This window comes from Ascidiella aspersa, chromosome 8 (assembly GCF_963924565.1).
Source record: "Ascidiella aspersa chromosome 8, kaAscAspe10.2, whole genome shotgun sequence".
Taxonomy (NCBI): Eukaryota; Metazoa; Chordata; class Ascidiacea; order Phlebobranchia; family Ascidiidae; genus Ascidiella; species Ascidiella aspersa.
The window spans coordinates 17,786,989-17,813,667 of NC_139454.1; the positions used below are offsets into that span (position 1 = coordinate 17,786,989).

Sequence of the window (26,679 nt, forward strand, 5' to 3'; positions counted from 1 at the left end):
AACTCGTCGTAACCTGTCTTGCGTAACTCAGAACGCAAAAACACGTGATCCTGTAGTAACACGCGATCTGTGACACATTGAATACGGTTATTTACTCGCGATGCAACGAATAGAGGCGTACAGTAGGGTTAAATGTGTGAGTCACGGCTAATAACGCGTCGGTTCGATATCTTACGCTTCGGATTGTAAGCTACATTTGGCGTACAGCTCTCGGTAAATATTCTTTGCCTTCGCGTTTAAATTAATCTTAGGAATTTAAATTTATTTATTCCGATTTCACCGAGAATACTTTCGTGTAGGACTCGCTGATAATACGTCGATCGAATTCTTGCTCGTCATGCTACGAAATGACTTGTACTAAGCGAAATGACTTATTTAGCGTAATTTTACATAGCACGATCTCGTAACTGTTTATAGCACGATCAGTATAATTCATAATAGTCAAGAGCAATTCACCCTTAAATAATTTTAAACCATTATTTTCCGCGACATATAATTTCAGCTTTCCTTTCGAAGTTTCTAAAACTGTGTAAACGAGACGACTACATTCGGGCGTTGAAGCAAGGGCGCACCTTACTGCACTTTTACAATGCCATGAATTTGCACTTTTCTTATCGTGCCTTGGAATGATTTGGATTACACTTAGGCGCCATATCGGCATGTTGGGGGCGTACGCTAGGGGGTGTTAAGGGCTTTAGTCATGGTAAATGTAACGTACACAGGTTTGCGTATTTTATGTTTAGTAATTTTTTGTTTTATTTTTTGGAGAGCGTGCGTGTTTTTTGGTGTTTCGCAATTAACCTTGATATATATTATTAACACAAAACACCTTGTAATTGCATTTAATTCTTCCCCCTACTTTAGTTCGGAACGAAACGCTTAAATTTCACTACTGATTACGTCATTAAAAAAATATCTCGCGAAGAATGATTTTGCATACCGAAAGACGCCATTCCAGCGGGAGATAGCGGCTCGTTGTCGCCTTCGAGTGCCGTCAGCGGCTCATGCCAAACAAAGTGCAGCAACAAGTGACTTGAATGTCTGGTATGTTGCTATTACACACGCCTTGCGCAGCTCTGTGGTGTCCAAAGTTGCGTAAACCAAGGGCGCATAAAAAATAGCCAAAGAGGTTACAAATGGTGTAGTTTGTTTTTTGAAAAATATTAATGACACATAAATTACTAGCCGGTCTTAAGAAAACTTGGAAAAGTTAATTTTTGTGACACCTTTCTTGAAAATAAATTGGATGGGAATAACCGCAGTTAGTGTGCGAGCAAAATTTAAATTTTTATATATAATTTCGCCCAGATGTAGCAAAAAACTGCCAACGAGGCAAACTAGGAAGTTATGTGAATATTATTTAAACGATTACTTGGTTCACGGTGCTTAAACATACAGTTTAAATCAGAGGTTCCCAACCTGGGGTCCATGGCCATAAAGTTTAATAAAAATACTAGTACAGCAATAAGCTACTTCTTTATACTGAGTTTGCTTTCTTTGTTTTACATTAAGATTTATCAATATTAATATTTTGAAATTTGCGCAATGGTTACCCCTGCGAAAAGAAGAAAGTGTGGTGAAAGTTATCTGTGTTGTATTTATATCATTTTATCATTTTAACTACCGGTTACTATTTTTTAATTAAAATAACGTTTGTAAATTTTTTCAAAAGGTCGAAAAAGTAGGGGGGCTATTGATTTATCATTATTTTTAAGGTGACCACGGAGTAAAAAGTTGGGAACCCCTGGTTTAAATGGACAAATTTCTTAGAGGTTCAAAAGGGTTTATTGGTACATGCTTGCCTTCATACTAAAGTTGACCCAAAATGCTATATTTAACTTTAGGTTTTCAATTTATAGAAGTTTTAAATACGTTAACATTTCCGAGGAAGCAAACCGTCCGTCGTGTTAACTAAAAATAAACGGGGGTTGTGTGCTTTTAAAATGCATATTTTTTTGTGTTGAAACCTATTCATAAGGCGCACGTCTTCCCTTTTAGCCCTTGTCACGTGTAGTAAAATATACTACAACTTTCGCGATAACCTCTGCCCTGAAGTATCAGCGAAATAGCGCGCCGTGCAGTTAATGTGGTCGGTTTTACTATGTTTCGGCGGATTCACCACACGTTTTGTCACGCTGGCCACATCCAGCTCATTTTTTCCACCTGATTTTGCGCCATTTTTTTATCTTGGATGCGTTTTAGGTGCAAGTGGCGGGTCGAAAAACGTGTAAGGGTTCTTTCGATTGTCTGTGAAGGTTGACAAGCGTAAATACAATTTTGCATTTATATGATTTCGTCGGGCTTCTCTAAAAGACTATGCACTTACGGATAACCAAACGGCGAGTTTACATCAATATTATACTGTAAACTTGCCAGCTTGATATAGAGCTCATTAGGAAAAACTTTTTGCGTGAACCGTAACTCTTAGTTGTGTTTTAACTTTTCTGAGCAAGATTAGCATGGAATCGCCGAAACATCCTAACAATATTTAGTATCGCGCCATATTTACATGAACACCTTTACAATAGTTGTAGTATCCCCCCTCCCCAAAACAAAAATAATAATTTGGTTAAAGATGTTTGGCTGACGATTCGCAAATCGTTGTTTTAATTTATAAAATTAAATATTCAAAAGGCGGCATAATATGACCCATTGACCCCGTTAGGACCCGCTATCAAAACGTCAACACCAAATATTCTGTAATAGCGGGCCATTAAATATCGCGGGCTCGCGGCCGATTTGTTTTAGTCAATCTATCTATTTTTTATTGATTATATTATAGGAGTTAACCGACACATTTTAAACGTTTTGTATTTGAATTAGCATTTTGTTAACTGAACTTTAATGTTTAAACAGTGCACAAGAAACACTATCTTTGGTTTGTAAGGCGCAGCTGTCAGTGTGTGTGTAGACCACAAAACAATAAAGTGTTTTCAAATTACAATATTGGGAGTTTGATGTATCCCAAAGGCTAAACTTAAGTTTGGTTTGAACTAAATATAAGTCAATGGTTGAACGCTGAAGTACGTTTCTTTACAGCCAAACAATGGGTCTATTGCAATATCAAAACAATTAAACTTTATCCAACAATTTCCACATGGCTTTATTAAAAACAAGTTTAAAATGTACACTTCTTCTTCGAAGTGTACTACCTTAACCGCATTAAATAATCCGCCATTTAACAATATTCCTACAAAAATATTTAGCAGTTACCTGCCAGCCTGACTCTTTTTGTAATTATGCGATAAAATAGCCTGGGTCTTTAAAAAACGTTTGTGATTGTAAATTTTGATGGTGGTACTTACTTGCCAAAATAAATGTAATCATTAACTTTAAAATCATTAGTTTGTGTTTGCTCAAACCTTAATCTGTATACCTAAATTATATTGGAGCGGTAGCGTTTTAACCTGACTTCTCGCCTCTCTTAAGTTACTATTAGATATTTAAACACTTTAGAAGCAAGTTATAAGGTGTTATGACTTTCACTTGATTACCTGTCTTTGTCAGACAGCACTCCTGTCTACTCTAAAGATATTCAGGCGTAGCCAACCTATGTTTGATCGCGATCGACTGAAATATGTTTTGGAGACTCGCTATCGACTGGTTTAGTAAAAAAGTCACAAGAACACTTATTAAGCATTTTGAGCGTTTATTGCATTTCAAGCCAGCAATGGAGGTTTGTTCAAGTCGAAGAACGCTTGATTAGGCCTGTCCAAACAACAATTGAACATTTTAATGTTCCGCTTGCGTGCGAGCTACTGTAATGACGTAACACATATTCGACGCGATCGACCAGGTGAAATGTCGCGATCAACGTGTTGGCTACCCCTGAGATATACAGTGATTTTAATTTCTGCGTCCCTTTTTGTATCATCTAAATCTGAAATGAAATTTTATTACCAGCTTCCTTCTCTACTATTGACTATATACAAAGAACGTCTTTACGCTGAAAGTAGTAACAAACGCTTTTGGTCTTCTAAAACAATCTGGAAAATAGTTTACATTTTCTATAGTCGGTCTGCAACTGCCAACCCACAAATTTGCAGCAAGAGTTTGAAAGTGTCCACAATTTGCATCCAGGCCTGGTAAACAAACATAATTCGCACGTCATGGCCCGATCAAACAATAATTTCTCTGTCTTTTAAATAAAGGATTAGCAAAAAGCTAATAATTAAATAATATAGGCTTTTGTAGCATATTATAGGCTATTGTTTAATTCCTGCGATTTGATTTTTCCGTAATGTTTGTTTCCGATACTACTATACTTAGGTGATTTTTCAGTTTGAGTTTTTGTTTGTACTTAGGTTAACAAATATTTATTCTTGGCAAAACTCAATATTTGCTTTATGTAAAAAAAATCCACTCTCTTAAGCTGCGAAAACGTTCTGGCAATAAGCAGTAAGCAGTACGTAAAACAATCTGAACATCAGCCCACTATTATTACCTGCGTGTTCGCGTCTTACGTTGCGTCTGATGTAAATCGGTATTTTTAAAAACGTGGGATCGAAAACTTGTTGGGCGTAAAGAATAGCTACAGGATCCGCTCTGCAACAAACCAGTATGTTCTGGGATAGTAGGCGTCGAATTAAAAATAGAAATTATAACTGAAAATGCAATAAACCCTATACGCTTTTACAGATACTGATTTGCTAAAAAAAATTGCACGAGATTTATACAAGTCTTAAAATTATTGGTTGATAGACGTATTTGTACAATTTAAAATAAGTTAATCAAGTGGAATGCTTTAAAGGTATTATTAGATTATCAGTTAATTGCGCACCCAGTCCAGTCCACTACGCAACGCAAGCAGAGATCTTTTAATAATGCTGGGGGTGCTTCTAAAAGACAATTAAAGACCATTTTTTAATGTGTTATGCTGGTGCAACTGCTCCATTTGTTCTTAAAATATCGTCATTTTCAGTTACGGATTCGAATATAGCGCTCATGTGACATGCCCACGCGCCATTTGGGAAGTCGGTCAATCAAAAAAAAAAAAAAAACTTGTTCTAAAGCAGTGTTTTTTATTAAGTATTTAAGTTAAAATACCTTTAATAAATGAAACACATATATTATTTTTATTAAGCATGTCATTTTGCATGGACAGGGATAGTGGTAAACCTTTTAAAACCTAAGTAACAAATTGCAAACCAACCCACCAATTTGTCTTACATGTCTATATGATAAAAAACACTTGCCTGTTGTTAAGTATAGGCGTTCGTGTTTTTTTAAATCATACAGCCATGCTAACTTTTTTTATTTCCTGTACTATTAAATACAATTGTGAATCTATTGCTTAAGCAGTAACTCCTTAATTTGTCTCTATAAGGCATGTCGCCATATACCTGTACAGCAAATAAGGGGCCTATTATTCTGCAGCCAGTTCATTTCTAAATCTGGAAATGGTAAACGATTCCATCCACATCGTTTTTTATACCACTTTGTTTGGTTAGGTGTGGGTATACATTTTACGTATTTTTTCAAAATTTGATCCGCAGACTACCGGCCATTGTCCATTGGGCACTTTACTTATTTGCACTTTTTCGCCAAAAGTGTTCCTCCATTGCCTTATTTGTCAAACACCAGAAACACCAGAAAAAAACAAGAACTATAACCTGATTTTAATTTTAGAGCTGTCGTCAATCCAGTTTGGAGAAAGTGTTGAACTGAGGAAGTAACTAATTAAATATGTTTTGTTAAAAATGATGTATTTTGAAATTATCCGCAAGACAAACACTTTCAACAAAAAACTAGTATTTTTGAATTGTACATCAACAATTTTTAAAGATAATTTACTTGTTTAACTTTATCATTTTGTTTCGAGCTGTTTATCAGTTTAGTTCTAAGCCTAAGTTAAGTGCATGGCGGGGTTGTCGCCCTATATTTCGTCTGACAATGGGGCTGCTTTGAAATAAGAATACATTTTACGCTATACCTCCAGAAATGCTATCGTGCTTTAGTATAATTAGAAATATCAACAGGATATAGGCTAAAGCTAAAGTTTAACATCGTATTCGTTTCACCTTATCACCATTAAAGTCAAACAGGCTTGCCGCATCTGTCTTAAACTGCAACTTTCATTTTTGCAATGACAATTTGTTGTCGTAGGTTTACTTGGTTCCATTGCCCACGCTATTATCCTGTATTGACCACTTCCGAAACGTCGCCTTTCACCGGCCGCGGTACTTTCCCTTTCACTAAGTCAGCGTCACTCGTGACGTATGAATGCACACTCCCATTCATAAAAATGCAGGAGGCGTGAAAAGCCAAACGCGCTATAGGTTGAGGTTCCCGTTGGACGCATGGCGGAAAAATAATTTAGGACACTACAATGAAATAGAAGATATAAAGAAAGGAATCGGTAATGATCGTAAAGGTTATATCACGAAGCACATTTATTTCGAGATTTTGCAAAGTAAACTGCGGTTGTTTATTACACATTGATTTTGATATCCGAATTTGTGTAACAAATTTCCTGGTTGAAGTGGCACCTGTCAATATTATTAATGTGATTTTTTTGACTTTGTGGTCGATACAGACAGGATGTCGTTTGAGCGCACAGCTGTTGCCGCCAAAACCTCTAAAAATGAGCACACTGGGTTCATCAGAGTTCACCAATATGCAACCAATCAATTACAATCAAAATCGTTGATGAGTTTGGACAAATAGAAAATGCGTAATTAGGCCGGGTAAAAAATACCTCGGATATAACAAACCATAAATGAGGACTTCGAGCCAATAGTTATTTATGTGCGATTATCCATGAAGTTATACCGACCCAAAATATTCTTCTTAATAAACTTAACTTGTTAGCTGCTGTTGTTCATCCAGTCTTTTCATAACAATAAAGTAAAAACCTGAGTTAAAACATTCTTCTCTGGAAGACTGAAAATCTATTTCTTTCCGAGTACAGTACAAGTCATCAAACGACCATCTATAAATGCGCCAACAGATGAAGCATATATTTTCGGAATAAACCCAACACACATATTGTAACGTTACTTTGCGAATAGGTATATTTGCATATTATTGTATTTAATTGCGCGGAAGTCGATTACTGTTGTACGTTTATATGTTGCGAAATTAAAGATTGAATAAAAGCTAATTATTTTGGCACGACGCGTGACGCATGGCACTGTCAAGGATTTAAGAGGTGTTATAAATAGATCACGGAAATACGTTTAATTATACGAAAGTGTGTCGTGTTAATTTTATAACTTTTCTCGTGTTTTGTAACATCCTGGGTTGCAAAACACGCACAACAAAAATATATTGCAAAATGGTATATATCATCATTTAAATTTGAAAAACTCATTACATTAAACGATTTCTGTTTCAACATTTGAAACTAAAATTTAGTTTCCGTGCATAAAATTGGAGATTGATAAGTAAACTCATTGTGTCCTAGTATAAACTTTATACACCCTTTTTGTTTAAGCAATTCTGTAATAGAGATATTTATGTAATAGACGTAACAGATGCATAACTATGAGGCGCGAAAAAAGTGTGTCTATTGGTTAAATTTAAAAAAAATATTTAAAAGTGGCGCATTAGACAGATAAATCAAACTAACATATTGCTTGAAAAAATGAATTTAACATGGTGCAACGGACGTATGCATGACACATTTAAGCTGAATGGATTTCCTCAAAACGGACAAGTATAGTAAAAACTTGAAAAGTAAAGGAAAAATAGGTAAACAGAGGGAATTTGGCAAAAAAAAGTTTGTTTAACCATTATGTATAATCACGCAGTATTTGAGCAAGTTTGCACTATTTTAAGGCAGAAGTAATAAACCAAAAAATATATATTATTCAATCCTGGCAGTATGTTGCAGGCGTGATATAGGAAGTGTGGCCAACGTATGGCACCTGAGCCAAGAGTGTCACAATGTACGAGGACTATTGTGGCACACTTCACTCTCACATAAGATTTGTATTATGCGCTCTAAAGCAAAGCATTGGAAATATACAATATTAACTGAAATCCTAAACACATGCAACATAAATTTAAGTAACCTAAACTGAGGTTTGAGAAACTTTGTGTTTTGGCAAAATCATCTTGATTAATGAAATTATATCGAGTAATGTGGGAACATTTGTTGATGCCTAATGCTTAGCGCATCGTTCTAATTAAAAGTTTTGTTGATTAAACAAATAAACGCATTTTTGGTTTGAAGCTCTTCTAAAGGTTACTTGCGATGTAAATTTGACGTCATCTTTAAATAAAATTTCATGGATTTCACAAAACGCTAGATCCACCCCTGCAATTTAACTCGTTTCGTTAGGGGGTCCACCGCTTTCCTCGCTTACACCAAAAAGGTTGGGAACCACTGGATAAGACAAAGGTACTTTACTCGTGACGTCATAAACACCTTTAGTTCACTGAAGCAAATGCCATAAAAAACACTACACAATAAACTTAAAAACGCTACACAATTGTAATAAGAATATTAAAGCCCATACAGAAGTAGGTATCATTTTGAACATCATGTTGAAAATGAATAAAGAGTTTTTCGAAGCGTTCAAAATGATACCTACTTCTGTATGGGCTTTAATATTCTTATTACGTCTTACTACAACCTCCAACCATTACTACACAATTGATTTATTTTTATTTTCTTAGTTTTAGGTTGGGGGTGTTACTTTTAATCAGGGAGTCACACGCTTTGACTTTTCTGGTTCAGGAAGAAAGAGTTCGGATTAAATTTGAGATTAATTATCACCTAATAATCTGGGTCAATCAATGTAGAGTATGTTTATTATTGAATTGTAACTCGTATTTAATGTAAGTTTTGTGACGTATTAAAAAACAACCAGTGAACATTATTGAAATATCTAAAAAACTAAAAATCAACGTTTTATTTAACGACAATTCGCATGTTTCATTGAATAATGATATGGTACTGTAGCTCTCTTTCAATGTGAAGTTGCTTGTACTAACAGAATGTGCCAAGCATTGGCGTATGGTGTTTCTCGACTCGCTCCCTCTGAACCTGTATAGCACAGTTGGTAGAGCGACGGTCCCGGTTTATTTAACGACAATTCGCATGTTTCATTGAATAATGATATGGTTCTGTAGCTCTCTTTCAATGTGAAGTTGCTTGTACTAACAGAATGTGCCAAGCATTGGCGTATGGTGTTTCTCGACTCGCTCCCTCTGAACCTGTATAGCACAGTTGGTAGAGCGACGGTCCCGGTATGACCGGAGGTCGTGAGTTCGAACCTCACTGCAGGCTAGTTGTTTTTCAAGCCTGCCCGACTTGCATCATTGATCGACAGATTCGGTTGAATCTGCGATGGCTTTCGGTGTACTATTTATGTAGACTAATTAGACTTATTTTCGAAAGCAAAAATTCCTTCAAAATACTTTCTACACGGTTTTTAACAATTACAGTATCAGTTACAATTATTTTGGCCCTCCCGAGACCGGCGACTAGGAAAAGGTTGCCGGCCTCTGGCCCAGACGGATAAAATAACGTCTAGAACTGTAGGGAGGTAGTATTGCACGAATGGGAGATACCTGACTGACATCAGCCGTTTTGGTGTCGACGTTTGGGAGCCTTAGCTTTAACGGCGTTGTTATGGCACCGTTGTGGGAGCCTTAGCTTTAACGGCGTTGTTATGGCACCGTTGTTTTGGAACCGGAGTGTTTGAGCCTGAGTTAGAGGCGGATAAAGGGTGGTTAGGGGGAGTTAATAATGAATTTCTGCTGAAATCTTTTAAAAAGACCGCTCTGTTAATGTAGAAGTAAATGGCTTTGAAAAACTGTGTACAAAACGTGCTTACTGACAATAAATATCTAGAGTTGTTATTCAAAAATAAGACCAAAAACATTGCAGTTGTAATTGTGAATAAACTTAATCTTTGCAAAAACAAAAATTGAAATTACAAGAAAGGAGAGAAGAAGTAAAACGTACACTAAAAATACAGAAGTTGCATTTGCAGCAAAATTTAGAAAAATAGAGCGCAACAAACAAAATTTGTCTCCAAAACAATAGCTTTTGAAAAGGGTCAATATCGCTTTCACCCAAACGTTATATTTAAAAGTTCAGCAAGTTAAAAAACAAGGAATCCATATGGCAATTTTAATCATTTCCGCATTAACATCAAGTTTTGAGCAACGGATCATTGCTACGTTGAAATATATTAGCAGCTCCTGAGCAATTTTAAATAGAACTCTGCCTTACAAAAAGAAACATTCAGTAAGATTTTGTCCCTTATAACCTTCCGACAACCAAATATGTTGATCATATGTACAAAAAAAATCAATAAGAATTGAAAGCAAACTCTCAAGGTGCATAGCAAGATGGAATCTGTTAATGTGTAAGATGGCAAGTTGTTTTACAGAGTAACGTTTAGGAATAATTATAAGAACAGCATGTGTAAATGGACTTAATTCTGTACGAGAAACTGAAAACTTTTAAAGTATTTTTATATTTTATACATTGGAGTGAAACTGCGCGTATAAGATATAAACTGAACATACAAATTCCTCACTAGCGCCACAATTTTATTAACATTCACGTGGTAACACGTGGAAAGAGGTGTCACGTTCCGACGTCATAATTGTGTCATTGCACCGTAATACACAATTTAAGTCAAATCATGAGTTAAAACTCTCAGTCTGCGACAATAAACTGACTTAAATATCGGTGCTGTTTATCAAGTGTGAGGTAACATGTTGACGAATATAATACAACACGTGTGGCCACATATACCATGGAGCAACGTGAATGATGAATGAAGAACATGGCACGCTTAGTTATTTACAAAATGACCTCCGTAGTACCGATATGAAACCTTACACAACTAATACACTTCAACTTGGCCATTTTGCGGAACCCTATTTTGTGGTTTCATATCCCGTGGAACTAAAACTAATCACGTGAATGATTAAGAAAAACCTCCGTGATTTACAAAATCAGTGGTCCATCGCAAAATTGACTTCGTCACAGTTATACGTGGTTCCCGTAAGGGGTTTTGTTCCATGCGTTTTAAAAACATGAGCTTATATTTCCATGCACCTACAGTAGCTTACAGTGCGACTAAAACAAGCGTACCAGGATACTTTCAACCTGCGAACCAATTTTTCACAATACTTTCAACCTGCGAGTTTTAACCTGCGAATCAATTGAATATTCGCGACGTATCATGAATGTACTGCCGTCTTAGAAAAGTATATAATACAAAGCGGCATCGCATTGCTTTTTATGGTCGCTATTCCAACGAAAGCAAATAAAGCGAAAAGGCGCCGTACGCACATGAAACATAAAAAGTCCATCAACACATTGCGCTGTATATACACTAAATAAATCTCGCTCAATTGTTCGCTGTACCTACGCGCGTAATAATCACAAAAACCAACAATAATAATAGGTAATTAATTAATTAACCACGAGCGATGTGAACTTAAAGGACGGCCCCGGTATACTAAAAAGGGGCAACCATGCGCATATGAGTAATGCAATTGTAGTAGAATGCCGTAAACCACCAGATAGTATTCTGCAAAGCATTGTTTTCGACAAGGTATTGTAAAGCAGGACGTGTATTCATGACTCAATAATACTATCTGCGCTGAATCAGTACCAAGAGCCTATTACCGGATATGGTAATTATTATTCCCTGTAGATTAATGTAGGTCTGAATATGGTTGTAGAGTCGTTAAGAAAGTTGACAACGTAGGACTAGCACACACACTTTTAGCTCATATAGCAACAGAGGGCCAAAATAACTCAAGGTTGAAAGTTCGCTATGACTCGCGTTGGAGCGCTTAAAACTATTTCTTTGCTAGGATTCATCGAAGAGAAAGACTCAAAATAAGAAAGTGATATTGGCGGAACCAGATTTATATGTTGCTTTGTTATGTAACAATACAGCACGGTTTTAAACGTGTTTCGCACGAGTCAGTTTCTGGAATTCAAAACAACGCTCACTGTTTGCAAACGTTAAGCCGTCGCAAGTTTATCGGTAAACAAACCGACCAAACGATCACAACTTCGCCTCAGGTTTTCACCTTGCGCACTATCAAATTAAAGTGTTTCACCCTCGCCGAGCGCAATAAATTGCTCACAAAAACGCGGGTTTCGGCGGCAGGGCTGGTTTTGGGCTGCGCACTTTCGGGGACTCGCAACCGATGTCTCCATTCAAGCGTGAAGGACCGTTAGGAGCGGGGCGCGAAACGTTTGGCCGCTGAGGGGAAAATGTGGGCATCTTGATTTTCGAAAAAGTTTTCTTCTCGTTTCGTTGGCCGAACAGGCGCGGAGTGACCAGCAACGAGTAATGCAGCTTGCTAGGACTCGATTCCACTTGCGGTTCGCTATTTTCACCGAAACCGTTCGATCTTACATTGCCCACTTTAGGCAAAGGGGAACTCCCTTTTGAGGATAGTTCGACACCATTTTGTGACCTTTCTTTGTCTGGGAGTGGTTCCTCTTGTGAAGAAAAATGCTGCGGGGGCGGGGGGAGATATTCTGGTGGCGGCGAAGGTGAAGCGGCGAAACTCCACGTGGAAGTTATGACGTCATTTCCGCTTGCCACTGTTTCTGTGGTGAACACGGCGGCGTCAGGCGCTTCACAAATGTCTCGAGAAAGTTTTTGCGCGTCGCTTTCTGCGTTTGTTTGTTGATCGACGTCGACGGATTGAATGTCGATTGGTGCGTTTTGTTGAGCAACGACATCTACAGATACGATTTCACCCGGTATAATGTTAACAGATGTGACGGCGACAATAGGTTTAACGACATCAGGTGTGATGACATTCTGTTCAATGACATCATGTTGATTGACTTCAGGCTCGACGACATCTGGCTCTATGACATCTGGCTCTATGACATCTGGCTCTATGACATCTGGCTCTATGACATCTGGCTCTATGACATCTGGCTCTATGACATCTGGCTCTATGACATCTGGCTCTATGACATCTGGCTCTATGACATCAGGCTCTATGACATCAGGCTCTGTGACATCAGGCTCTGTGACATCAGGCTCTATGACATCAGGCTCTGTTACATCAGGCTCTGTGACATCAGGCTCTGTGACATTAGGCTCTGTGACATCAGGCTCTATGACATCAGGCTCGATGACATCAGGTAGAATAACAAAAGGATTGACGTCGGCACCATTTTTTGACTTCGGGCAGGGCGTTAAGTTAGATTCTTCGCGATTACCCAATTGAATTTCATCTGGATTACTCAGCGTGGCCAAAATATCGGTACTATGTGGAAAATTATTTGCGTCAGTGCAATTATCACGCTCGTCACTGGTTGGTTCTACTTGTCCAGGCCATAGTTTCTCGGTTTCTTGCGAGGAATCCGATTCTTCGTCGCTATCCTCAAGATCTTTAGGGTACATTCCTTGCGACATTTCGGCAGTCTTATCAGAATCTTCTTCTACTTTGTGAAATTTGTTTGTATCCAAAGATTCAATGTTTTTATTGTCTTCAGTGCCAATTGTTTCTCTGCCACTAAGTTCCAACACGTGGGCCACTTCTTCAAACCCCTCTACCTCTAAATGCAGGTCAACAACGTCCGTAATAGGATCGTTTGTCATGTTTTCGTTTTGGACAGTTTTAGCATTTTCGGAATATGGATTTTCGCTTTCCTTAAGTCCGGGCCCTTTTATTTCCGTAAAGCCATCAAACTTCTCTACGTCTAGTGCTTTGCTGTTTTTTATTGCAACTCTTTCATCAACGTCGTTCTTTGTTTCAGTTTCTTTATCATCCGCGTCATTACTCCAATAAGCCATGATCTCACCGACCAGTGACCCCTCGCTTCCATTGGACATTCGATCTGGGGTCTTTACAATGTCGGGCTTTCCGTCGCTTTCGTCATCGTTTACGACCCCACCAAGATTAAGTTTCTCCACGTATACAAATCTGTTGCCAGTGTCGCGATCGTCTTCAGGCTGACTGTCACCGTCGCTAAGCAATTCAAATTCCGGGGATTGCTCGGTGGGAGGGGACTGCTTAGGGGGTGATGGAGCTCTACGTCGGACCACAGTAGTTTCTTCCTTGCAAGGGTAAACCATTGTGCTGCGTGTTTCGTTTTCGATGTTATCCACAGTTTGCTCCTCAGCTTCGTTTCTGTCATTGTTTTCCAGTATGCTGCTCCGGACCGGCTTAGTGGGAGGAGTGAGATTCCCCCAGTTCTCATACCCGTGGTCAATCGGCGATGGGAGCTTTTCGGATGCCGTCATCGATTTTTTGTCGAAGTCTCCATCTCGACCCGCTTCATCCTTAAGAGGAGTCTGGACTTTAATGGCCAGATGCGGATCAGGAAGATGAAACGTTGCTGACTTGGGGGAAGCACTCTCTCCTACCGAGCTGTTCTTTGACGAAGACCTTTTTACTGAAAAGTCGACTGGGAGTTGTTGAAAGGTCATGAAACTTACTGGACGTTGATTGGCTGATCCTCGTTCGCGTGGTCGCATCTGGACTTCTTCTACTGATGCAGCTCGTTTGAGAACGGAATCTGGATCTTCAGGTTCTGAAGTGGTGGCGGGATTAAACACGGAGTACATCCCGCTGTTCATTGTGTCACTTGCAAGAGGAGTGCCAATATCCGTAGAAGTTATATTCACAGTGTGACGCCTTTTGTTCCTAGAAAAGATTCTAAAAAATGAAAACTTAGATTTTGTTTTTGGCGCCTCTTCGGATGTAGACCTAAAGACGCTCCATCTACTACTTCTTTTGTTTCCAGGCATTGCGTCGCGATTTAAAGAGGAAGAAGACGTACTTTTATTTTTCTTAACAGAATAGGTTCGAGAAGGGGAAAATACTCTCCTGAAAAAAGATTTTTTCTTCGACTCTTCCCGTGGAGCGGATAGTCCTGTATCTAAACTGTAACTCCGTGGCAAAGAATCATCTTTGTTAAACCAGGACAGGCGATTTTTTCGTTTTTTGCTTAGGGTTTTGTGACCACTTGCGAGATCGTTAACTGGAAGGGGACTCATTGCAGCTGGTGCCTCAGATGCTACCTGCCCTTCTTCGTCTTCTTCTGCCTCTTTGTCAATAGCAATCGAGCTTCTTACCAGATGATCTTTTAATTGGTCGCTTGTGAGAGTGTTTCTTGCTTGAAGATCTGCATCATGTGGTGTGGTCGGGCTTGCATTGTTATCTTCATGATTCTCGTCGGGCTTAAATGAAGAGAAGCGATGTCGCTTCATCGGTTGCGGAGGAAGAGGGGACGACTCCTCAGGCTCGATTGGCTTATCGTCGGGTGCGACAGATGTGGTATTTGGGCTATTCAATACAGAAGACCATTGTTTTACTTCTTCTTCTGTATTGGATGCATTAACAGCGGCGTCAACTTCATCTTCTCTATTTTGTTGTTCCGAGGTCGTGGCATCATCGGTGATGATTTTCTCGTGTAAAGATGAAACACTGTCCCTCCTGATTTCACACGTATGATCTTTGTTCTGTTCTGTTAATACTTCCTTTTCTTTTTGTATTTCTAATTCTAATTTGGTTTCATCAGTATTGGGTGTAATTGCATCCATCAGTTCATTCCATTCCCCTTCGTCATCGTCGTCAGAGACTTTTTGAGCTTGGGGGGAAACATCCGGATGTGATATAACGGACCCGATTCCGGAGGATGGTGAGGAGGATAGAGCTGAGTTAGAAGACACCGGAGAAACATCTGTGTGGGACAATGCAACACCCTCATCATCCGTAACACGTTGTCCACCGGGTGGGGGAAGGAAAAAAGAAGAAGGAATGCTTTTATCTTGGATTTGTTCATCCACAGCATCCATACTATCTCTATTAACCGACGAATCTATCTTACTCTGTTGGAACATTGATCTCACGGAAATTGGAATTTGATCTGATAGAAGAGAGCTGCGAATGGGCTCCGAGAAATCACAGTAAAAAAATGAGGACGGGGAGTCTGTTGTATGATCTTCATCGTCCGATTCTTCTGGAGGGTAATTCCAATTCGACACTTTGACTTTGTGGCACGCAAAATATTCCAATTCTGCAAACAATGTAACAAATTGTAGTTCTCTTGCAACATAAACAAGAAATTTATGACCGTATTGTAGCGTTATGAAAATGCGATAAGAATTTTTAATTTAACTGTTTTAACATTTGCATCTTATGTTTCCTTTTTTTTAATTTTCTGTTAATACGAAATCAATAGTCAAATCCAACTGTACAAGGTACGTCGTTATGTTTCGGTTAAAGGTTTTGTAAATTGGAACGTATGTTTTGGTTTGATTGGGTTGTAAGGGTAATTAGTTTTTATATTTTTCGCCAATATAAAAAGGTTTGAAAACCTTTGAAAGTGGGTGATAACCACAACATCGTGGCGTGATTCGAACGCGTAGTTGGTGGACAAATTAAGTGGCTCGCTAATATGCACTTTTAAAATTTCTAAGTTTTCAGAAAATTTGTTTTTTAGAACCTTTAAATGCAACTGTCCCTACGCAAACATACTATATAAGAATAAAACAATTAAACAATTTTTACGTGAAAGACAACGCGCCTACCTGTCGTGCCTTCTTGTATGGGAAGGGTTAGCATAAGGTCGTTGTTGTCATAAACGCGGCAGTATCCGGATACCATTTGCGCAAAGTTTTGTGCCGATTGGGGGTGCATAGACAGGACAAGGGGCTGAACATAAAACATAAAATAGCATCAAGGAATCTGGCGCAGTCTGTGAAACTTGCAACTGCACAATATAAACGCTCGCATTAAATGTGCAATATTAGTAGGTGTTTGGAAAATTTTGAAATAACTGAAGGCTTTGGGGGGAATAAAAACATTTATCAGCTTAAGAGTTACTAAAGAAGATTTAGATTAAAACAACAAATAATTCAACAGGTTTTACATTCATCTAACAAACAATTGGAGAAACTATTTCAAAAATGCCGTTTTCGGCAGACTGAGTTTATATCAAGTTAGATGTGTAACGTTTATTTTATCAGCCGATAATGCACAAAATTATATTTACAACAAAATCTCACCCCCATTTCTTTGAATTCCACCCTAACGTTTGTTTTGCTTGCTTCGGGCGAGCACGGTGCGACCTCTACCGACGTGACGCAAGTGAAGTCGGCAAATATAGACGCCATCTTGGTTTTGCTGTTCACCAGTTGACTAATGCCGTAATGATGACCCACTATCAGCGTGATGTCCGATTCAATAACGGCCTAGTAACGTGGAATAGACATGGGTTACGACACGTATAATGAATATCGCAAAGCGAACAGCATAACAAAGAACATTAATTTGTTTACGTTACCTTAGTTAGAAAGGTTGTAAGATGAAAAACACACGAATAGCAGACCAAACAAAAACGTATTCGGGGAAAACGAATAATAATTCTCACTGAGCAAAGGTTCAAACCAGTCTAATAAATTGGTCGGTATGGGACGTATATGCTTTTGTGACCGGTAATTATATTGATTAAAAATATTTAAACATCTTTAAGTAAAGTCAGGTAATTCTGTCAATAAGTAATTTTACTAAAAACGGTGGGTAAGTACAATGCCAGGGCAGGATCATTTGTTTAATCATTCAGTAATGATAACTGTTAAACAAAATGTTAATTACATGTGCGCGTAAAACTCTTTAAATTAACAAGAACTCGCAAGATTTTTTTATCAAAGAAATCTAGGTATTTGACTTATTTGTTCGCCACTAGTATTCGTTGCTGACTTCATAACGCCCTCACGACATACCCTGATAATCAGTGTTGTAATGATTTAAGTCAGTGTGGTCCAACTGCAGGCCCGCGGGCCCGGGCCACTTTTTTGGCCCGCGAACTGATGGTCAACTTTGCTTCAATCTAGCAATATCACTTCAATTTTTGTTATTAATTGTAATTAACAAAAAATCTTCGTAAATGATCCTTTGTGATTTCATAACTACCGTAGCTGAACAAAGGTGTACATTTCATAAAGTTAGTAAATATACCATAGGCCAGCGGTTCGTAACCTGGTGATCTTTTGAAACAAGATAACGTACTGTTTAAATAAATGTGTCGAGCACGAGCAATTTGTTGTGTGGCCAATGCGAAAAGCCTCTTGAATTTACAGTTTAGCGCCAATTAAACCAATTAAACTAAAAAAATTTTCCAACAACACGCTTTACTATTTTCAAATTCTCTAAGTGTTATTTAATTGAAAATTCCGAATTGCTTTTTGTAGGGGGGCGAAAGGCATTGGAAAATTACCAAAGGAGGTGCGGCTGAAAAAAGGTTAAAAACCACTACCATAGGCTGTGTATAATTTACCTGCCTAAGTCGCCATTTAAAAACCTTGGCCCGCAAGATAAAAAAAATTGTTTTCGGCCCGCGATGAAAAGAAGTTGGACCACGCTGATTTAAGTCATTGACTTGACTAATGTGCAATTAGGTAACTGTTTTCAAATAACTTGACTTGGCTGTCTTTCGGACAAATAACTTTGGTTGAAAGTGTTTTCTTCAAGTGTTTTTATTATAAAATTGCACTATTTATTCAAATTTTCGCAAATAAAGGAAATTGCTTTCTCTATATTGCGTTTTTCTTTGTCTAATAATTTAACGTTTTATTTTTATGACAAGGACGTGACTTGAAGTTAACCTGCTCTAATTATGACTTGGACTGGGACTTGACTTGTTATTTGTTCAAAAAGACTTAATTTATATTACAAATGACTTGGGATTTCAGTCATTTTTTAATTGACTAGCTTACAACACCCCTGAGAAGCCCAACGCTCACCAGTATGGTTGCATCGAAGTACCTCCCGGCGTACAAGTGATGCGGAGAAAGGATCTTCACGTACTGCATCCGGATCCGATGAAGCAACTCGTCTACGCTCACGTGACGTTGACTTGAGGGGGCAGCGGGTGGGGAGGATGGACGCTGTTGACCCCCGCCGTTGCTGTTCAGTACGAAGTTTGCGAAGTTTGTCTGTACGATGAGAACAATACGTTTTAGACGTGTGCGTTAATTAAAATGAAGCAAATCCGAGGTAGTTTATAAAACAAAAAATATTTATTGAACCATGGGACTCCATATTTTCAAAAGCTTAGTATAGAGTAAAATAATAACCGTTTTGCAAAGTAGCAGGATCTTGGATTTTTGTTTGGGTGGGCCAGGATATTTTTTTAAAGATGATGTCACACGGTTACGCCATAGCCTGACGTCACAAAGTTAATCTAAACGTCCTAAAGAAGAAATCTAGACGTGCTAAATTTCACAGAGGACTTTTTGAGAAAATAAGTGAAACAATGTACAGGTGCAACAAAAAATAGAAGTAACAACTTCTTCATCCAACGGAAGATTGCGGATGTCAATTTCTAACACTTCAAAACCTTTTTACCTTGAGATGCTGTTGCAAGCTTTTTCTGTATTCTTTGGATTGGTGGGAATTTAAGAGGCTGAGAAGGTTTGGGGAGAGAAACCGTGCAAGGCCATATTCCTTTCTGTGGACACAATACAAAAAACATACGTCACCATAGCGCGTGACCATTATACGAGTAATGCAGAGCTCAGCCGCCGACGCGCCATGAGATCATGCTGGATGCCGAACCAACATAAAACGATAAACACCTTGCAGAAAAAAAACGTACACCAAGGCAGGATGTGTGACTTTACTATTCTATGAGCGCAGACGAGTGGAACGGCAGTTATGTACATTGTATCAACTCTATTTCTGCTGTTGAAACCGTGAATGCTATGTTTCTAAGTGAAGAACGGAACTCTCTACTGAAGACAGACGAACACTTGTGCCCATAAGCTTAATGTCCATGTAATTGCATTGTAAAACGATTGGCATTTTTGTCAATAATATCATCGCGACGGCTTGCAATTGTATAAATTAATATTGGTTGGTGTTCTGAAAGAAAATAAAGTGCAACACTACACAATACAATTGTCCGGTTTTATCTTCTGGATGTCATTTAGAAGAACCGAGTCTATTTCACAGTCGAGGTGACTTACTGTACCATTCAACATTTTAGAAGACAAAGAAAATGGAAATACAAGACTGGGGTAGGAATGAAAATAGTATAATTTTTTTAATTGAGTGTATATATTGTTTGAAGATGACGTCACAAAGTTACGTCATAAAACAAGGAACCTTAAGGAACCTGGCTTTATCGTTCTATGTCGTGCACCAATATTCAAGGTAATTGATTAACTTTTTTGGAATTTAAATACGATTACAATTATTTTAAACATACTCGATTTGCTTGAGCGTTATCTTATTGGGCGCGCGGAATGACTTTTTGCGGACGGGTTGATCCCCGTCTTCCACCGTCTCCTGCGAGAATTGACCAATGAAAACCTCAAGCATTTGAAAGCTGGCCAATCGCAGCCGCTCGTCGACAGTACACTCATCGAAGAAAACATCGCCTGAAAAATAGAATTTACCTCACTATTCATGTAGGTCTTTTTAATTATATATGATAGACTTAACAACACTATTTTTGGGTTTTAACGACAACCTGTTTCCACGTTAGATTTTACTGGACAAAGAGTTATTTTCATCCCCTTTAAGAAAAACGTGTGATGTTCGACTAACACTTCACCATAAAATACATGCAAACTAACAGCCTTTTAACCTCGGATGTCTTACTTTAATGCGAAAAGTAAAGGCAAAAGAAAAAAAATGTCGAACAAAATGTTAAGTTGGTATTACAGAATGCTGACGAACCATATAGCAGAATACTCTAGCAAAGCTATAGTAATGTAGGTCACTTTTTATAGATGCTAAAAGATATATATGCATATATCGCCAGCAAAAGGCATCGTCAGTATATCTGAATAACAAATGCAAAAGTATAGGTATTATTTCACATCTACAAAAAGTGTCTGATCTAAATCACAAGCTTTGGTAGAGTATTCTGCTATGTTCAATCAGGACTTGATGTCGACATTTATTTTGCAAGGGTCAAGATGATTTCCACTATCACATATTCAGTGCTATGCTCAGGTACCATATAGACTAACCTGCCACAACATCGTTGACACATTGCACATAGTGGTATCGAAACGATCTCGGGTCATCACGTGAGAGCTGGTGTATGTCCTTAGACACGAAGGTTAGGCGGAACCGACACTCGTGGTGCTTCACAGAGGGGTTGTTCACCACCTGCACCAGATATACATAAAAGGCCCGAATTTTGTGACCAAACGTGGTATTCTTTGCTTGTGACAAAACAATAAAATTGGATTTCAGACTTATTATTCATCGAGGTTTGAATGATTGAATTGGACTACATATCAGAGTGTTTTCAATTAGGCATTAAAAACAACCAACAAACGATATCTAAAGGAACGCCCCCCGCAAGAACGAAGCCTATACTATTAATTAATTATTAATTTTAAGCCAATAGGGGCGCGTTTTAATTTCAAGCATCCTTTCCGTCGAATTAGAAAAAATCAATGCCGTGGGCGTGAAATACCGTAACAGTTCTAACGCCTGTCAAAAGCTATATCGTCAATAGTGAATGAGTTTTTTTAAACAAGCAAGAACCGTTAAGTTTGAAAGAGAACCTAATGATGATGGTTAAGGTGTGCCAACTATATTTTTATTATTTACAGCCGCCAGTTAATTTTGAAACATGGATTAGATACGTTCGAGTACGTTGCTTTTTTGATAAATTATACACGGGAATAGCAACCTCTGATATGGCACCGAAAGTAAGCTTTAATTTACCTGTAAAACACCTTTAGACATTTTAGTGAGTATAACGTTTTTTAAAACTGGCAAAAAACTTAAAATCGTCGAATCAAAGTGTAATATCCCTTTCGCTTGGATTGTTTCACGCACGAACTACAAAACAATAAGAATTGGGGCTTAACTAAGAGCTGGTGCTTTACGAACCTTGGCAATACAGTCCCAGGGCGCTATTAATATTTCATCGGAGGCACGATTGCGAACGTTTCGATTCGACGAGGGGCGACCTGAAAGATACAAGGTAGAAAGTTAAGACGATAACAGTACGCGGCGAAGCAGATAAAAAAAGAACTGAGGCCATGCGAGCTGCATAGCTTATAATTATGTGCTACCTACCCCGGCCAGTCAAAAAGGACATTTAGAAAATATTTAAACTGGGAGCTGATCATATAGCTGTTGCAAATGTTTGCAAAAGTTCTTACAAACCTATATCTGCACACTTCTAGTCTAGTTAAAACGTTAAACAAACAAAACAATAGTAAGTGATTCAATGGGTCTTTCATATAACCCAATTCTCTTAAAAAAAGGAATTTCTGCGAGTTTTTATAAAAGGTGTTAAATCGTCAAAGGTAATTAAATGTTGAAACATTAGTAGGTTTTACTTTTAATTCCTCCTTCAAAACCATGACAATAATCCGAATTAATAAAGCGTAACCTGGGCAGTTTATTGGTAAACAACTGACAATGTTGCATGTCGCTACCAGCTAATGGGGTTTATTATGCAGGATGAGGTAATTCATCAACCCTGTTTCAAAGGTTACAAAGCTTAAAGTTCCTCGATAATATTTGTCGAACGCTTTACGGGAGTTTAAATCGGGCAGCAAAGAGTTGAGGCACATGGGAAATTTATATACAGCTTCAGCAAAGGAAATTGGTACGACAAGGCAGAAAAAACAAAATGAAAGCCGGTGTATTATGGCAATTTCGTCGTCTTCGCACCTGCATTTACAAACTCTCATAAATACGCGACTACAAATTAAAAAAATATTTATAAAAATGAAAATACAATAATATTGTAACAAAATATAAGTAGACGTCGGTTTCAAGAGTTGTGCATTTATGTCAGCGGTGCCCAATACTTGGATTGCAGCCGGCCGTTTGGAATATTCAACAGAAAATATACCATTTTTTACACATTTAGAAAAACGTTAATGCTGCAAAGCTTTTTCGTATAATAGACATTGCATAACCTGATTATAAAGCTCCTCGTATGCACACAAAAATAACAAACGGCAATACTAAAATCATCACCGATAAACAAAAATATATTAAAGACACACGGACTGTCTGTCGCAAAAACGTTAAGAGCCTTTCGCGATAAACCTGTGGTAAATTCTGCCGTATCGTGCATATCGTCCTAATTAAGATAAAACGGAAAAATGTTGTCGGCTGCAATAAACTATTTTGTCGGGTCTAAACTTAAAACAATTTTAATTAAAATTTAAACTGAACTACAAACGTATTAAGCTCACTACAGTTTTTGGTTATTTGTATTTCCTTCGTTTAACGATAAAAACAGTGCACACAATAATCAGGCCTTATTAAACCCTGCGATAACTCTAAACTTAATATCAACAAAGATGCAAGGCAAGCTTTAGAAAGCCAAAAAAGTGTTTTTGTAAATGAAGACTTTCAAAAGATTTTGACAAATTTTGACTTTGATTTCTAAGTTGTCTTACTTGTAAGAGTCATTTAAGTGCTATCTTAGTTGTTAAGAGTCACCCAAGTGTCTATAACACTACTTGAAAAGCCTATAAATCACTCAGTCCATGTTACCTGCCGTCTTGTGAGGCGAGAGGACGAGCGAATACAACTTAGAATCGACGATCCCAAGTTTTTCGCACAGGGCCGTCACCACGTCACCAGCAGTTGTTTCAGAGGAAAACTGGAAGGATCGGGACCGTCCCTCTTCCAGGAGCACCCTTAATGTGCCTGGCACCGAGAGTAGGGGCGATGAGCCGGTCTCCTGTTTACGGTTTATGGATTTAGAAAATAATCGCTTAAAAGTCGAAGCTTAGCTTGGGAAGTGTTTTTTTTTAATTTGCAGCACAGATATGCCATTATTTCGATCGATTGCAGTTTCAAGAGCATCATGAAATGTGAAAAACACATTAAACAAGGCATCCAGCTACAAAAGATTTAAAAAGAAACCATTCGCTAACTTTACTTAATCAAAGTTGAAAACAATCGGCACTATTGTCATAAAGTTTAAATAGCAAAATATAATGAAAACGTCAGGCGTAGTGTGCATACATAATATTAGATATATTAGATTTTTTGTAAACTACCAATGGTTTAAATATATATTTTTAGAGACGATTGGAGAATACGCACATTTTCTTCCCCACTGACAGAATTGTCGTCGGCGAAGCGTACTCGCGGGCGGTGCATCCCCTTCATTAATTTCTTGTTAGGTTTAAGAAATGACGAGTTGGCAACCTGAAAGATATAAAGAAAAGCATCTCTGAATAGTGTAAAAAATCGCGAATAAATGCTGTACGCTAGACATTCATTACGTGTTATCGATACTTTACACGAGCGTTGTCAGTTTAATTTAAGTATGGCGATTTATTGGTAAACATAACAAAAATAATCTACAATTACTGAATTATTACAAAAAGTAAGTGTGTATAAAGTTTGGTATGGTACTGTCGAATGTAGAAGTTAACTTCATGAATATGACAAATCCGAAGGTCTCTACAAATTAGTATTTAAGAAAAAGTTTCTAGTATGGTATATTGTTACGTCGGCTGTGCCTTTTAAGCAAAAGCGCATTCCGTTGAAACGATGCAATTCAGTTGTGTGCAATTTGCGGTTCGCAGAACGAAAATAATCTCGATCGCGGCGAGGCTAAAGCATTAAAAATTAAGTTTCGTTTTTTGCCACTCCTTATACGTAATCGCACATTTGAAATTGCTTGAGTACATATATATCCTCGAAACACCAGCGGCTGTCTAATTGGCACGTTTTTAACGCTGGCTAAATTAATCATTTGAAATTTGGATGATTAATTGTTTCTAACTATAGCCACTAAAGAACACCTGGGAAAGTGACATTAGATTGCATAAATTGGTATAAATGTGAATCTGGTCTATAAGATATAAATAGCAGTCGGTATAAGGCTGCGCACATCTTATGTATGTAATTGATTGTAAGTAACAAAATATAGTTCGGAAAAGCATATATCTTTCCTTTTTATTTCACAGATTAAATATCTAGATTGCCAAAATAATTGGCAAAATTAAATGAATTAAGTATTAGGCACTGGACCATATAAATGTTGTGTGGTTTAGGTCTAAAGTTTTGCTACAACAAAATATATTTTAGGTATTTAGTCTGAGGGTATTGGTCGGTGCAGATCAATATTGGCAAGTTGTAAATGACTAATGGATGTTTGAAGGTAAAGTTAACAAAACAGTTTTTCTTTAGTATCACAAAAGGGTTTCAAAAATTAACACAATCGCCATCGTTGATCTCACAAACACGGACGTCTTGATAGGATTGACGTTTTAACTTTACAGACAATTTGGCGCTTTAATTCTCAACCCCACGCTTAATACATAACTTAATTTATGCCTATAATTTGGACGTGGAGCTTAACAGAGTATTGCAACATAAACATCCTATACCCGTATATAATTTGCTATGTGGCTCAGCCAGTGGTGGGATTCAAAGTTTTTGTCAGTCGGTTATATCACAAAAGTCATATATTTCATCCGGTTCTGTTACAAAAACTCATATTTTACGGGAAAAAGCTAGAGGAGTTGTAAAAACATGCAACCCCAGGTTCCAGCGAATGTTGCGAACTGCGAACCGACTGAATCCCATCACTGCTAACAGCCAGTGGCTGTCAGCCACACTAAAAAGAAGCAGTCGCCTCATGACTTGTACTTATGACGCATCAATTAAAATTTCAGACAAACTATCACAAAAGGAAGATTAGTACAATTATAAAAATTAACACAATGTATGACTGACGTTACGCGCGACCTTGACCATTGCACATTGCGAAAAAAACAAACACGTGAGATACTTTGGATCTCAAAAATCAAAGTATGGAATAAGAAGCAAACATCCCTTGACATTAACCAGCAATGCTAACCGGTTCGCTGATCTCATAAAATTTCGCGAGACGGTTCTGTAGAACCGGTGCGAACCGGCTGAATCCCACCTCTGCTACGGCCTGTTTCCCTGTGTTATATTTGTCACTTAGGTGGGTAGGTCGAATGGTTTGGTTTTAAAGTTACAGCACTTTGTTGAAGCTTATTACAACTAAACATATACATTTATATTTAAGTGGTATTATAAGTTGTGTATGTTAAACCCACCTGGGAGGCGTCCAGTTAACAAACAAACTAAATGTGGCATTAAACGCACCGACACTACAAGATAGTGCTGCCAAATATATATTCAACTTTTTTACTATTTTCTTCTGTAGAATTAATTTTGAGAGATAATATGTGGACATTCTTAAAGGCCTTCGTCGAACGAGAAAAAAAGAGACCGCTGGCTTTAGAAAACTTGAGTAAGACCTAGAGTTGATGCCCGAGGTTAACAAAAATAACTAGATAAGTAACAATATTATGCCGCGAAGGAAAGAATATATTACCAAGGTTAAGAATTGGTTAATACCTGTATTTTCTTGATTACATTTCTGACGACCTTCGTTTATCACAAAATCACAGCCCTGTTCCTAAGAGTATGTTAGCCAGTTATAATTGCCTTTAGATAAAATGACATTAGGCTTACCTTGCATTATACTTAACAAAATCAGTTAAGATAAATCGTCAGAGAAAATGTCAGTACCGTTACCAGTACTGCACACCTCATCCAACGATTTATTTAGCCCTGGGTTGAGTCTGGCATTTGACAATAAAATTTCGCTAAATGATTAACCCCCTGCTTAATGACGTTCGTTTAGCGAAGGTTTGCTGCAAAACAAACAACAAGCGCTTATAGGGGATAGCTATCGAACTTTAGCACCGATAGCGTTGAAAAGCGACGTCAATTATT

General features: G+C 37.9%; 1 protein-coding gene across 1 annotated transcript in view; it reads right to left on the bottom strand.

Annotated features, from left to right (window-relative positions):
- Positions 1-9,900: 9,900 nt before the first annotated feature.
- The window catches only part of LOC146136628 (uncharacterized), a 31,795-nt gene continuing 15,016 nt past the window's right edge, over positions 9,901-26,679 (bottom strand). Inside the window, exons 6-15 of the mRNA XM_083395533.1 lie at positions 24,001-24,105; positions 23,443-23,632; positions 21,814-21,893; positions 20,937-21,078; positions 20,168-20,339; positions 19,306-19,408; positions 18,702-18,893; positions 16,965-17,150; positions 16,488-16,611; positions 9,901-15,973 (exon numbers count right to left, since the gene is read on the bottom strand). Coding sequence (XP_083251659.1) covers positions 12,066-15,973; positions 16,488-16,611; positions 16,965-17,150; positions 18,702-18,893; positions 19,306-19,408; positions 20,168-20,339; positions 20,937-21,078; positions 21,814-21,893; positions 23,443-23,632; positions 24,001-24,105 — 5,202 coding nt within the window. The 3' untranslated portion in view covers positions 9,901-12,065. The remainder of the gene's footprint in view (positions 15,974-16,487; positions 16,612-16,964; positions 17,151-18,701; positions 18,894-19,305; positions 19,409-20,167; positions 20,340-20,936; positions 21,079-21,813; positions 21,894-23,442; positions 23,633-24,000; positions 24,106-26,679) is intronic.